The 14,609-nt window shown below is 46.2% G+C and overlaps 2 protein-coding genes across 2 annotated transcripts; one reads left to right on the top strand and one right to left on the bottom strand.

The window, feature by feature from the left end:
• Positions 1-1,015: 1,015 nt before the first annotated feature.
• On the bottom strand, positions 1,016-6,673 carry C1QTNF2 (C1q and TNF related 2). The gene is made up of 3 exons (XM_027683008.1): positions 6,151-6,673; positions 3,209-3,457; positions 1,016-1,957 (listed from the first exon to the last, which is right to left on the bottom strand). The coding sequence occupies exons 2-3, from the start codon at positions 3,447-3,449 to the stop codon at positions 1,344-1,346; spliced, it is 855 nt and encodes a 284-aa protein (XP_027538809.1). The 5' UTR covers positions 3,450-3,457; positions 6,151-6,673; the 3' UTR covers positions 1,016-1,343.
• Positions 6,674-11,097: 4,424 nt separating this feature from the next.
• On the top strand, positions 11,098-13,599 carry GDF9 (growth differentiation factor 9). Its single transcript, XM_027683007.1, has 2 exons — positions 11,098-11,527; positions 12,647-13,599. Exons 1-2 carry the CDS (start codon positions 11,098-11,100, stop codon positions 13,597-13,599), a joined length of 1,383 nt encoding a protein of 460 aa, XP_027538808.1.
• Positions 13,600-14,609: the final 1,010 nt, after the last annotated feature.

Genomic DNA, 14,609 nt, shown 5'->3' with positions numbered 1-14,609 from the left:
CTAACAGAAGCTCTATTCAGCTTCTGCCTAGAGAATGGGACAATCCTCTGCATGACCTGTACGTCAAAATGCAAGACTTGATGAAAATATTTTGCCTCACTGCTGTTTGGAGGGCAGAAGTTTAGGGGCTTAAAAGCAAGAGAAAGTCAGTTTATCGCTCATTAGAAGACAAGTTTCATAGTGCCAGCATGGTTTTCTCATTCTGTCGGTATCTGCTCTTCACCCAAACTCTTAGAAGACATTTAAGGTTTCATGGACAGACTCCTGTGGGAAGACTTGGAGCTGTGTTTTCTCATTGCAAACCTGGTGTTTACCTGGGGTGCCTGTTTCTGAAGGGAATGTTTGTGCTACAGCACTTGAGTCTCATTTGTGAGGCTCATTCCCCCCTGTGGCTCAGAGGCCCATGGGTGTTTGTTTAAGCCCAGACAAGCCCCTCACAGCTGCTCGCTCGCTCCCCCACCAGCGGGATCAGGGAGGCAATTGGAAGGGTAAAAGTAAGAAAACTTGTGGGTTGAGATAGAAACAGTTTAATAGGTAAAGCAAAAGCCATGCACACAAGCAAAGCAAAACAAAGAATTAATTCAGCCCTTCCCACGCAGGTGTTCAGCCATCACCAGGAAAGCTGCATTCCATCACACATAACAGTGATTTGAGAAGACAAATCAACCCAAACATCTCCCTTTTCCTCCTTCTTCCCTCCACTTTATACACTGAGCATGATCTCATATGGTCTGGAATATCCCTTTGGTCAGCTGGGATCACCTGTCCCGGGTGTGTCCCCTCCCAACATCCCATTCACACCCAGCCCCCTCCCCAGCATGGCCTTACGAGGGGCAGGAAAGGCCTTGGCTCTGTGTAAGCTCAGCAATAACAGAAACATCTCTGTATTATCATCACTGTGTTCATCCCAAACCCAAACCACAGCCCCATTCCAGCCACTGGGAAGAAAACTAATGCTACCTCTGCCCAAACCAGCAGACTTGCACAGTCCAGCTTAGGCTTTGGTTTTGTTGGTTTTCACACTTTATTGTAATAAATTTAATAATCAAAGTATTCTGCACCAGTATTTGAGTTACATGTCAAAGGCATGTTGGAATAATCATGGAAAACATAATGGATGGCTTTGAGATGGAGAGATTCATCATGAGGCTGCTTAAAGAAGTCCTGGTGCCCTGTGGAGTTGTTGATGACATCAAGTAAATATCTCAATAGCCAATACAGGCTGTTAGAGCCAAAGTTGTGGCATTCTCTGGTAATCCCAGGCATGTCCATGTCCAGGCCACACTTTGCTGGATTGAGGCCTCACACATTTCCTACTTTTTACCTCAGACCGTTTTCTCATCCTATATTTCATTGAGATAATCTTGATCGGGATATATCAGGAATCCAGTAAATAAACTGTCTGTCCAGTAGGGATCATAAAAGAGCCCGTTCTGTTCTGAGTAAAAGATTTGCAGCCATACCTCATCCTCCTGCTTCAGAGAAAGGATAGTTGATCCAGAGGCAACATCGTGGTTCCCAGTGTTGGCATCAAAAGTCTTGATCCGGTACTGCCCGTTGTGGACCAAGCCAATGGCCAAGTGTTTGTTGGCCAAAGTGATGTCATAGGTGAAGTAGTAAATACCTGGGATGCTGCATACGAATTTCCCACTGGAAGCATTGTAATGTCCTCCTTCATTCATCAGGATCCTGTCAAATTTGATGGGCAGCCTTTCCCTTGGGTAGCTCTTGGAGACTGCCACAGAGAAGGCAGATTTGGCTTTGTTGGCATTACAGGTGCAGGGTCCCGGCATTCCAGCCTCGCCCTTGTTCCCTTTGGGTCCTTTCTTTCCTGGTGCCCCGTTTTTCCCAGGATTACCCTTTAAACCCTTGGGCCCTCGTGGGCCTGCCTTGCCAATAGCTCCTGCTTTCCCCTTCGGTCCTGGCTTGCCAGGGTTTCCTGTTCTGCCTTGTGGACCTAGAAGACAAATAACCTCAATTTTTCAGTGAAAGAGTTGACATGGCAGGTGGAAATGCATCATATCATTGCAGCAGAGTAATTCATTAAGGAGGAAAACCTTGCTGGCGTGAGAGTCCTGATTAAATACTACCTGGAGTTGGACATCTGCCTGGACTCACTATCCAGGGTTGTTGGTGTGATAACAGTGGAACTCAGGAGCAGAACAGTCTGCCCCTTTAAGGACCAAAAGGCTGGTTCTGTTATCTGGTTCTCTTGAGAAAAAGGAGGAACTAAAGAAGAAGCTTTAAATGTTTGGGTTTTACAGGAGTGAAGCAGGTTTGGAAGCTTTTGGAACCTCACTTTGAGCAGGTAGAGTACTTTTAATCACCTGTCTCTTTTTTTTTCTTTTCTTTTTTTTGCATTTAACATGAAAGTGTTAAAAAAAAATTAAAAATAAATATAGGTGTAGTAAAAGATCAGCCCAGCCCAGCTGGGGGATGAACCAGCAAACACCCAGGGCTGGGACTGGCTTGAGATGGGAAATGGGAAGTGAGTTGGGCTGTCGCAGTGATTCTGATGTAGTAGTGTCTGATATAAGCAGATTCATGAGGATTTATGCACTGTCTCTTAACCTGCTGTAGCAAGACTGGATTTAAGTGCAGCTGTGGTTGGAAATCTGTTTTCCAGATTCCCGGTTTTAGGGGTGGGAGAGGGGAGTAAGACGCATGTTGGGCTCGCTGGTGTTGGCTGAAGCAGGAGTGCACTCTAGTGTGGCAACGGGAAATCACTGGCTCTCCACCACAGCTGATCCCAGCGCCTCCTGACTCCAAGGCTGGATCCAAAGGGCAGCCCCACCTCAGGATTAAAGAAGGGCTGTTGTTTGCTTTGATTTAGGTCCAGCATGGCCAGAGCAGGGCCTGTCTGCCGGTGCTACGGGCAGTAAGTACTTCATTTTTTTCCACTGGTTCTGTTTTGCCTGAGAGCAGGAGTCAGAGACCAGCACTTTGTCTCTATCAGAACAAAGCAAACCTCACTTTGTAACAAAATGAAGCCAACAGGAATTGCACACAGTGGGACATGATGTGTGTCTGGAACCCGTCTGACAAGTGGGACAAGTTGGAGAGGGGAGAGTGGAAATTTCTGGAAGAGTTTCCTCTGAGATGTTGCCTGTCCTTGGGCTCAGTTTTGGGTGACAGGTTGCTGTCAACTGGACTATTGCACCACGGCTTTTACACGTTCCCCTTGCTGTGCTGAGCACTTTTCCCTTACCTTCATCGCCGTGCTCGCCTTTATCCCCGTCCTTGCCATCCTTGCCATCTTTTCCTGGGAAGCCCATCCTGCCAACTGTCCCTGGAGTGCCGGGCATGCCGGGGGGGCCGGGAGGCCCAGGGGGTCCTGGCAGGCTGCAGGCCAGCTGGGGACCTTCCTGCAGCTCTCTCTTGGCAAAGCCCCCGAGGATGTGGTTTGCCACACAGGGCACAGTCCAGAGGAGGAGCACAGCAGAGATCATGGCACAGCCTGTGAGGAGGAGACGGGATGTGGTGGCAGCATGTGGGGTATGGTACCAGTGGGATGGGTGAGAGACTTGCATGAAATTGGGAGGGAATTGGGCTTTTTTTGGCAGGATGGGGGAGCTGTTTGCTTTGGTGTGACATGAATTCAAGGACTGGCTCATGGAGTTTTCTAGGTCAGACAATATTTTTTTTCAAGCTTACTCTTCTCTAAGTCTGTGTCTGTGGCCACTGCTCATTTTGTTTTGCTACCTGGGCCTCTTTTCCCCAAAAACCCAAGGAGCAATGGCAGAGGGGTGCAGAAATCAGCTGCCTGGGATGAGGGGAGTGGATGAAGGGGTTTGGTATGGCTGTGCCCAGTATGACCTGCCCTGCAGTTGTGTCACTGGGGTTTCTTCCCAAGCACAAACCCATCGTGTGATGCAGGGCAGGATTCAGGAGACAGGCTGGGGAGGCTTTGGCCAGTCCTTACTGCCATTTGCCTGTCAGAACAAGCTAAGCCTCATAGCTAACATCCCATTCCCCATTGGAGCTTGGCTGATCAGGAGGCTTTAGCAACTCCCCAGTAGTGTTATGTTTAACTCCTGCACTGGAAAGAAGATGTTTAAAGTGCTGGATAAATTCCATGTTGGCATTAGTGTTCTCATCCTGGTATTGGCTCCTGAAGGGGTGGAAATGCATATTTAGATGCTCCAAATCCAGCGAGCTGATGCTACATACTTATGCTCAGTGGGAGCCCCCAGTTCTGCAATATTATAATTAAGAACATGCAGAGGAGTGGGAAATGCAAACCAGATCTCCAGGCTGGTTTTGGCTGCTAAACCATTTTGTTCTTCAGCTCTCTCTTGCTATTCTTATACCTAAATTTATTTGCTGCTGGTGAAAGGTGTCAGTTTAACGGACTTGTGAGATGGAAAACACCAACCAGTATTCATGTGGAGAGTTGAACAAAGGCTTCTCAGCTCATGGAAAGGGAAACAAAATGTTAAAATGCCTGTGAAGTGGGGAGATCACAAGGAAAGCTATATCCCTGCTTCCCAAGAACCACCTCAAACAGGGCAGAAGAGAAGCAGGAGGCATCTGGAGGTGGATGACACTAACAAGTTGTGGCAAGAAAAAATGTCATTGTGGAGCATAACCTGGAAAAAAGCTGGGAATATTTCATGTAGAGAAGAAATGTGTGAGAGGGAGCACAGGGTGGGAGGGCAGCTCCTTCTCTGAAAGTTTCTTATCATAAGTACTTTTATTACCTTGAGACAACCCAGGTCTTGACCTGATGGGATGAAAAGTGGCAAACAAAATACCCTGAGGCTGCGAGGTCAGTAGTATCAGTACTTGGATAGATGGAGAGTATCCAACTACCTGGTGCCGTGCTCTGGCACAGCTCCTGAGTTGGTGTTAAGTAAGGACTACAGAAGAACGTTTCATCCCATATCACAGCAACGTGTGTGGGATGCAAAGCACAATCACATTCACAAAGAGGATCTATAAATAACCTCTTAAAGAAATCTTTTTGAAAGAGAACAAACCTCATTCTGTTCCACCTTAAAAGGAGAATTGTTCCTCGATGTAGAACGTACTATGAGCTCCAAAAAGCAAATTGGAAACAGATCAGCATCTTTTCCCTGCACAGTATGGGCAGCTGGCCCGGCAATGGGGGCCATGCAGCATGAGGACTTATTTTTCCAATGACATTTTAATTAATGTTTTTGTTAATGGGGTTAGAGACCCTTTGGCCATGACCAATGCCTCTTGTGCATAAAAGAGGCGTTTCTGTAAGAAAAGATTTTGCCTGTAAGAGTGAGGACCAGTTGTACTTTCTGCTGCTTCTGGCTGAAATCCCAGAGGGAAAGCCCCTGAGGGTTGCCAGATGTGGGGTGGTTTGGTGGCACGTGCACTGGCTGGATGGTGATTTTTGGCCAGGGAAGCCACCCTGTGCCATGTGGTGATGAGGAGAGTATGCGGGAATTGCTGCTCGGAGGGAGAGAGGAAGGAGCAGGATGCTCTGAGTGGGGAGCCAGCAGCCAACAAACACCATAATTTTCTACTCTGTTTGCTTTCAATACTTGAGGCTTTCTCAAACAGAACAACCACCTTTCTGCTTCACAACTTCCTAGTGCACCTCAAGGTGTCTTAATTAGTCTTTAAAATAATCAATCACCACGAGCCCAGTTCTCAGCTCTGGTGGTTGCACTGCAGCATCCCCAGGGTGGAATCAAAAGGAGCCCATGGGTGTGCAGGGCTAATTTAGGTAAAATAAGGTGTGTCACCAGTGACAGACAGCAGCTGAAATGCGTGGATTTAACTTCTGATATAAGCCAGTGAAGCAGTTATACCAACAGGAGCTTGATCTGTTCTCCGCTGCTGCACAAAGCAATGTCAAAGCAGGGTGATGCACCTTCTGTCCTGAACCTGTACTGCCGTCTTGGCTTTAGGCAGCCAGGGATTCCTGTGGCAAACCTTTCCTAGCTTCGAGCTAAAACCCCCTCACAGAAGCTGCCGAGGTGGGTGCTCTCAGCAAAAGGCTAAGGAGTGTTTCCCTCATGGTGTAGTTCTTTAATTGGCAACTGTTGCCTTCAGGGATTTCTGTGCAGGCTTTGGAAACCTGAGTGCTCAGTGACTTAGACCTTTTTTGGGAAGTTTTCAAAGTTAAGGTTAAGGGGAGGGAGAGGAAAAAAAAGGAAAAGTAGATCTACTCACCACGACTAATCTTCTCAGTGAGATCTTGACGGGCGCTGGCAACCAACACCTCAGGCAGATGTTTTGCTGCAAATCCCTTTCACACACAGAGCCCCGGCCCCGTCCTGCTGCAGCAGCGTCCCGAGGGCTGGGCAGGATTGACTTTTGTCCTTCTTTTAATTATTGTTTTACTCCTTTTTGTGCGTATTTTTAGCTTCCTGCAGCAGCTCTACTTTGGCTCCACGTTGCCAAAGGCATATTTTTATTATTGTGTAATGGATCTGCGCCTCTTCCTCGGTCACGTGGCACAGGAAGAAATTTTTACACACATATGGCTGGAAAGCTCTTGAGGCTGGGGGAGCTTTTCCCTCTCTCTCTCCCTTGTAGTCTTGTAGGAAAGGCTCAGGAGTTGACTGGAGCATTTCTGACTGATGCTGCCCCTCTCTGATGTGGTTGCTGCCCAGGAAAGCAGGGGATGGGTAATGCAGATCCAGCTAGGGAACAACTTTGACACTTTATCCTGGAGCATTAGCAAGGGAAGAAAATCTTGTCCTAAGGGTGGAAAATCATTTCTAGTTGCTCCAGGTTTGAATTAAAGACAGTCATGAAGCAGCAGCTTTGCAAATGCAAATTTTGAGAGGAAACTGCTTGTACTTCAGCATTGCTTCAGGTGGATGTGCAAGACAAATCATGACTTTGTCATAGAGATGGCATGGTGGGAATGCTTCTGTCTTGGGAAAGGGTTAGGATTTTGTTTTAAGCTTGCAAAGTTATTACAACCCCCCAACTACTGCTTCAGGTAAAGCAGGAACACTAGAAGCAGTGGCTGAAGCCTAAGCAGGATGCTCTGGGATGCTGCCAGGGTTGGTATCGACCAGACTGATCTTTTTATCGTGGATTCCTGGTCTGGCCCAGCCAGGATCCTGCACAGAGCCTGGGACAGACGTGTGCTTGATGGCAGGGCTCCAGATCCTGCCCTGCAGCTCTCCAGCCAGTGAATAATTTCTGCTCAGTGCAGACTATTAGCTGATTAGGAGCACACCGGAATTGTCATTACTTACTCTGCCTGAATTCATCCTTCTCAGAGCTGTTGTGGTTTATTTTTAAGCTTTCCCCTGTGCTTGCTTTTGGAACATGATGGGAACGGATATAACGTAAAAATGAAGTAGGTACACAGTTTGCTTTGTGAGGTGGGACCAGTTCAGATGCTCATGGGAGGAGTGGGAATGTTTGGCTGAGGAAGCACAGGGCTGTTTTTGCGCTATGCCAATACTCCTGCAGAGCTCCTGCTGAGCCAGTGCCTCAGCTCCCTGACACTCTGTGATGTTCCCTGCCATTGAACAACCTCCAGGAGAGCAACCCCCCTTCCCAAACCCACAGAGTCATCACCTGAAATTTCGCTGGGAAAAGGGCTGTTTTTAGAAAAGCTGCCATAGGTAGGGACAGATCCAGACACTGCTCCAATGGCTGCTTTTCCCTGGGGCAGCTCTTGTGATGAGTCAAATAAGAATCATCACTTTTTGCCTGTTTTGATAAGGTTTGGAGGAACCCAGCTCTTGTGGAGGGGCCTCTCCTGCCTGGGTGTGGACTAAAAGGCTCCAGGCACTGCAGGTGCAGAGGTCTTGCCTCAGATTTCTTATGAAATCAGATAAAACTTCCTGTGGGCTTTGCCATGGTGCCAGTCAGATTGGCCTGCGAAGCTGCGCTGTTTTACTCAGACACCAATAGAATACCATTATCTTCTGCTTATCCTGCCCCATGGCAGCTGTGCTGGGGCACCAGGGCTTCAGGATGGGTGTGAAACAGGCCAGGGATGACATGATTTTTGAACACACAGCAGTCCTGCCAGGAAACTCCAAGTGTGACCAGGAAATTCACAGTTATGGGTGATTCTGAGCCCAGATCTGCAGCATGTTGAAGGCAGCAAGAGCCTGACCTAGTTCGTCAGCGTGGGGAGAGGCAGTGCTGGGAAACTCCTGCCAGGCAGATGGAAAATATGTCTGTGCTGCACGGCCAAGCCAAGCTGCTCTGGGGTCCCAGAGAGCTCTGCTGGAGAACATGCTTGGCAGCACACTGTGTTAGACAAATAAACTGCCCATGCACAGGGAATCAGAGCAGCCCTGAGACTTGTTTCTCAGTGCATTTTGTTTCAGAGACACATTGCAGGAAAGCACTAGGAGAGATCATGTCCAATCTGTGCTGCTCCTTAGCAGAAGCCTCCCTGCCATGGGTCTCTCCAGGGTCCCAGAGAAGACTCGTTGCTGCAGTACAGGGAGCTGGCTCAGGCTGACAGCCCTACTTGCACAGCTCTCAGTGGGGAAGAGAAGGGGTTGAACAATGCTGAAACCAGCCTTACTCATCAATCCCAAAGTCGAACATTCTGAGAGTGAGGTGAAGATGTGGCAGATGGTAAAGTATCTGATAAAGGAACAAAAAAGTTGAAGTACTGACAACTGATCCAAAGCTGCAGAGCTCTCACAGCTGGCCTGGACACATCTGACTGACAGTCCAGCACTTTGTACTATGAAAGCTCAGTCCCACTTTTTAACAGAGGATCACATCCCTTCTTGGAGTGCATGTGGAGAGTCCTCCCTGGAGTGGGGACACCCCTCAAGGTCACTCCTCAAGGCTGAGCCTTAGTATAATTGATTCAATATAATTGCTTCAATTTCACTTCAAAAATAGTGCACTATACTATATAGTAGTTATAGCTACCTATACTATATAGTAAACAATTCTGATTAAGATCTTTTAGTCTAAACATTATCTTAATAAATCACTTATTTTCATAGGAGTATATATATGGTTTACCATCCCTAATCCTGTGGGACAAAGTGGTATAGGGGTTCAATTACAGCTGTATAATCCTTTAGGTACAAACAATAGACCAAGTCCAGAGCTCAGATTGGATCCAGCTGCACCCAGGCTCCTCTCTGAGGGGGAGATTAGGAAGACAGGGGGCCCTTTCTGCACATCATGGCTCATCAGGGTCCTCCCTAATAAACTTTGTGCCCATTGTGGATGGGCTGCCTAAAAGGTGGGTGACTGCCCCAGGACAGCAGGTCTATGTCCAGTGAGGGACATAGACTTGTTCACTTTCTGAGCACTAACACATTTCATTGTTAGGTACTCATCTTGTAGCAACGACTTTGTAACCAAATAATTCAGCAAATGCCAAAACAGCTGCAGTTCACCCAGAGGCTGCAGGCAGCCCAAAATCCAGCCTTCCCATGGCATTGGGCAATAGCAATAGAAATGTGCTCCTCATCAAAGATGAGTGTCAGTGCTTTGGGGATTTTTTGGGAGATACTAATTGGAGGGAAGAAGTGTTTTTTCTACCCAACAGGCCTCCAGTCGTAGTGTGGATGGTGATTTGAGCAGTTTTTATTGCCCTGCCTAAAAGGAGTTTGGAAGTCTGTAATCAGTCTACAGAGAATGATTGTCCCTCTCCAAAAGCCCCCATAAAAATGAGTCAAATTTCTGTTTAAACTTAAAGGATGCCCTTGAGACCATTAGCTCTGCTCAGGATCTGCAGCCCTAACCCATTAAGATAAAAATAAATAGAGCTTATTTTAGGAAGATGGAAGTGGGAACCAACCCAAGCACCAGTGAGCCACAGGCAGCACAGAGCAGATGATGTGTAAAAGTGGGGTTTTTTTCTTCTGTTCTAAGCACCTTCTAATTCAAAGTGAAATTTAGTAACCCTTTTGACTTGCCATAAATGGCACCTGTCCAGGTGTCGAGTAACGGAGTTAAACAAGAAAAGACTTCTGAAAATGCCTTGTATTTCCCAAAAATACAGAAAACTCCAGACCTTCTGCGCTGGAGTCTGTAGCATCAGCAGCAGCAATCCTAATCCATGGGGACATGAGCAGCACTTGCCCAAGCCAGGAAAGCCAGTGACAAATGTCTGAGAAAATAACTCACATCTGGTGTACAGCAGGTCACCTGCCCTATTTGCTGCTTGAGGTAACAGCAGCAGGCTCTCCATTTTTCTCAGGTCTTATTCTTCAGGGCTTTCTTTGCTCTCCAGCTCATAAACAAGAGCTTGCCACACAGGAAAATACACCAGGAAAGCTGAAAGAGATAATAACAAGCTTGGCAAACTCATTTTTCCACACCAGCACACCAAGGCAAGAGGAAGAACATCCAGTATGGGATTCCAGTTTCCTAGTTTTTAAAATAGTTTACTCCAAATATTTTCTTCCTCCCTTCTGAAAAAAAGGGAAGGGAGAACTGCAATCCTGCCTCCATGTTTCTGAAGAGGAGGGGGAAAAAAACCCCAACAAAACAAACAAAAATCACAACTAAGTTCTACCTACTCATCTACATTTTTTTCACTGAATCTTTCTAGACATCTACAGTATCTAAAACATATTTGACTATACTATTGTATAACTTCAAATTATACCTAAATTAAGCTAACTATAAGATGTTCTCAAAGCACCAGGTCACTGCCTTCAGCCTTCTTTGTAAATAAAAAGCATATTCAAGGCTTCACCACAACTTCATATCAAGTGAGCAGCTGGAGAATGGGTCCTTCAGCTCAGAGCAGGCGAAAGCTATTCCACCAGCACATGAAGAGAGGCCAAAGGTCAAGAGCAGGAATATTTAGCTTTATATATTCCTGCAAATAAACAAGGATTAATTAGACCAGGCAACACTAAGGCCTCTCTGACTCCCTCTGTGGGCTGGTACTCACTCCCGTCCTGTAATTTCCCATGTGAAAAAGGTTAACTCAGAATTAGAGTCTCGTTTATAATAAGCTTTCAGGGGCCAAGGCTCATGCTCAAACTGCAAAGGAGCTTGTGGTTTCGGGAGCCAGCTGCAGATCTTTGCTTTCTAATCAGAAAGAAACCTCCCTCCCATTCCACACCTGCAACATATATAAGGGATCAGGCTCAGGCACTCTTGTTTTTCCTTGGATATTTTAGGGGAGGTATATTTTTGGCTGCAGCCCTAAAGAGCATGGAGAGCACTTGGAGAATTTGTGTTTGTTTCTACTGCTGCCTGCCCTGGCTCTCTGCTGGTACCCAGTGCTCCCCTCACTTCAGGGGCTGGGGGGGTTCAGACAAGGCCCCTGCCTTTTTGGAAGCTCCTGAGGGTGCTGCCAGTGAACTCAATCCAGTGTTGCAGCTGCCCCAAGGTGCAAGGCGAGGCTATGCCCCCCTGCCTCCCCTCCTCAAGGTGCTGTCTGACCAGGGCCCCCAGAGCTGGGCTAGTGAGGTCCCCAGGCTGCAGCCAGACTCCAGGGCCCTCCGGTACATGAAGAGGCTCTATAAGATGTCAGCCACTAAGGAGGGGATCCCCAAGGCCCACAAAGGCCACCTCTATAACACTGTCCGACTATTCACTCCGTGTTTGGAATGCAGGCACCGCCACAGGGACCTGGTGAAAGGTAGGTGCGCAGTGACCTGGGTTGTAAAGGTTAAATGGGGTTTTTCTGTGTGTTCAGTGCTTGCAGCATTATATAAAAATAGCTTTCTTCTTTAGAGCTGTTGCTATTTTAATCCTTAGGGCTGTTCTCCTAAACTGTAGGAGTTTTTCATAACCTACTTCTCCTTGAATGGCATTAGGTACAGACTTCACAGTTTGGGAAACACCACACAAATGGTATGTGCAAGACGATACTGGTGTTTTGGGCTGACTCATCTCATCATGAGTCAGAGAAAGCCACAATCAGGTTTAAGTAAAGTAAGAAAAATGGAAAAAATGCCTAGGCGTAGTGGGCAGCACACTTCCTTCTACTGCCTGTCTTGGTATTGCTTTTTTTTCAAAAAACCCACAGCACTGGAATAAGACTTGTATCAAACTGCCAGAACCCATTGCCAGAGGATTCTTCTCCATGTCTTGTATATTTGCTAGGGAAGAATCACAACCAAAATCTGTGAATAACCTGAAGGAAAGAGTAGAATTACTTGTAAATCAGGCTCAGGACTGAAACTAGGATGGCTAGGCATCCTGTAACTTATGCTTTCATGATTTTCTTAAATGAGGGCTGGTGGCAAGAACAGCACCTAGAAGTCAATGGCCATTAATTCTACTTAAGTGACTGCTGATAGGTGATCTGAGTTCTGCTGACTTGAAATTTTCAGTAAGAAGACAGATAACCACAGAAAGACAGATAAACACAAACATCGTACGTACTCATTGTACTTCTGCACAGGAAACAGCACTTTCAGATGGAGTTTGTGATTTGTATCTTCTGGAATGCCTTGCTCCTGTTTCCCCTTACCAGCACTAAATAGACAACTGCTGAATTATTCCTGTACTGCTTCTTTTAATGAAAGGAACCATAATAGCTCTTAAAACCATGTGTTTTCTTGGGTCTGTTGAAATTTCTTGACTTTTATGTCCCTGTCCAAAGCAGATATTCCAAGTAATAAATGTAAGGGAGGGCATCTAAATTGGTTTCTTTTGCTGCCGAATAATTTCTACTTATCCACTAGTATAGTATTTATGTCTAATGGAAAATTAAGACGCTCTTAACTCTACAGCATTCTGTTTCCCTTCCCAGGAGATGTTCACTCAGTGGATTTACTCTTCAACCTGGATCGTGTTACTGCTCTGGAGCACTTACTCAAGTCTGTCTTGCTTTATTCCTTTGACACATCTGTTCCCATTTCCTCTTCCATCACTTTCATATGCCATTTATCCATTAAGGAACATGATTCTGCCAGCCAAGTTTGTCCCAGCATTTCCCACTCTCTAGCTTTTAGCCTGCACTTTGAAGTTAGAAAACGCAAGTGGGTGGAGATTGATGTGACTTCTTTCCTCCAGCCTCTAATTGCTACAAACAGGAGGAATATCCATATGGCTGTGAACTTCACTTGCCTGATGGGTGACCCACAAAGGAGCACAAAACTGGAAAACCCTGTTAATGTGACACTGGTTCCCCCTTCCCTTCTTCTGTATCTGAATGACACCAGTGAACAAGCTTATCACGGGTGGAACTCACCTAGGCACGGGAGGAATAGCCCAGTGCGGGCCAGGCAAAGGAACAGCCCACTTGTGGATCCTATGGGTGACAAAGGAAAAGGGAATTCCCAGGGCAAAAGGGCCTCTCGACAGCGAAGGAATGAGAATCTGAAAGCAGCACCAGCAACTTCACCTTATAACTTGAGTGAATATTTCAAACAGTTTGTGTTCCCTCAAAATGAATGTGAGCTTCATAACTTCCGCCTAAGCTTTAGCCAGCTAAAGTGGGACAAATGGATCATCGCCCCGCACAGGTACAGCCCCCAGTACTGCCAGGGGGACTGTCCCCGGGCCGTGGGGCACAGGTACGGCTCTCCCGTGCACACCATGGTGCAGAACCTCATCTACGAGAAGCTGGACCCCTCTGTCCCCAAGCCCTCCTGTGTCCCAGCCGAGTACAGCCCGCTCAGCGTCCTCACCATTGAGCCTGATGGCTCCATTGTCTACAAGGAGTACGAGGACATGATCGCCACCAAGTGCACCTGTCGGTAGTGGTGTGCTCTGCTTTCACTCCAGTTTTGGGTATTTATGCATTCTCAAAGTATCTGTAGCTATAATCCACTGAAGAATGTTGGTGTAACCTGATTGGGATTTAGCATGGAGTTAGCAGAAGGTGTTTACACCATAGCACTTATTTTTGTAGTCACTCAGCCTTTCTAGAATGTGCAATTAAATGTAAATAGTATCTTTTTATTGGAATAATTATGCATTTAAAATGTGGAAAAGGTTTCAACTATTAAATGTATATTTTAAACTGCTTTCTTGTAGATTTAAAAGAAGAAATAAATGCCTGTCACCCATCCCTTGACATCCAGTGCCTTCTAGTCTGCCTCTCTACAGAAATCTTGTGTGTGTCATCTCCAACATATGTCTAGGAAGAAAAGAAACTCTTTAATGTTGAAATTACTTCCTAAGTTTTATATTCTTTTTCCCTACCACATTCCAGCTCTTCCAAGCAAGAAGACAAATTTTCCTCACAGTTCTGTAGAGTTACCAAGTGGTTTCTTGCTTTTCTTTTGTTGCACTCTTTAGGCTTTCTCAACAAAAAGGAGGGCAAGAATTTAAGGACAGCTGTGAGGTGACTTGTGAACACTTAAATCACTGAACTATATCAGTAAGAACTGGCACCAGCTGACAGGTGAGCTGCTAAAAGCCTTCCTGCTTCATCTGGTTCGAGAACAAGAAACAGCTGTTCATGGGGTGAGGGCACAGGATTGTTCAGGAGGAACCACACCACCACTGGCTTCTCAACTATGAAGAAATGTTTAAAAAGCTTAAAAAATACCCCCAAGGCTTCTAAAAGCCCTAAATGAGTTTCTGTAAATGCTGTTCAATTGGTTTAGTGTTCTGAAATGTGGGGCCACAGTCTCATTTCCTCTGGCAATGAAAATGTAGGTAACAGTGCCTCGATTATAGATGCTTTCACATCAAATTTTTGCTGTGATTGTTTTTTTTTCTCCTCCTAGGCTTCTTCTAGTTTTAAGAATTGCATCAAAAAAGCT

This window comes from Neopelma chrysocephalum, unplaced genomic scaffold, assembly GCF_003984885.1.
Source record: "Neopelma chrysocephalum unplaced genomic scaffold, ASM398488v2 Primary Assembly neopelma1_63, whole genome shotgun sequence".
NCBI lineage: Eukaryota > Metazoa > Chordata > Aves > Passeriformes > Pipridae > Neopelma > Neopelma chrysocephalum.
This window is presented reverse-complemented; position numbering and strand designations above follow the sequence as displayed.

Bases quoted from the DNA above. Each gene is read 5' to 3' on its own strand.
- C1QTNF2 (XM_027683008.1), bottom strand. From the start codon at position 3,449: ATGATCTCTGCTGTGCTCCTCCTCTGGACTGTGCCCTGTGTGGCAAAC. The intron at 1,958-3,208 runs GTAAGGGAAAAG...TTTGTCTTCTAG, and splicing joins AGGCGAGCACGGCGATGAAG to GTCCACAAGGCAGAACAGGA.
- GDF9 (XM_027683007.1), top strand. From the start codon at position 11,098: ATGGAGAGCACTTGGAGAATTTGTGTTTGTTTCTACTGCTGCCTGCCC. The intron at 11,528-12,646 runs GTAGGTGCGCAG...TTCCCTTCCCAG, and splicing joins CCACAGGGACCTGGTGAAAG to GAGATGTTCACTCAGTGGAT.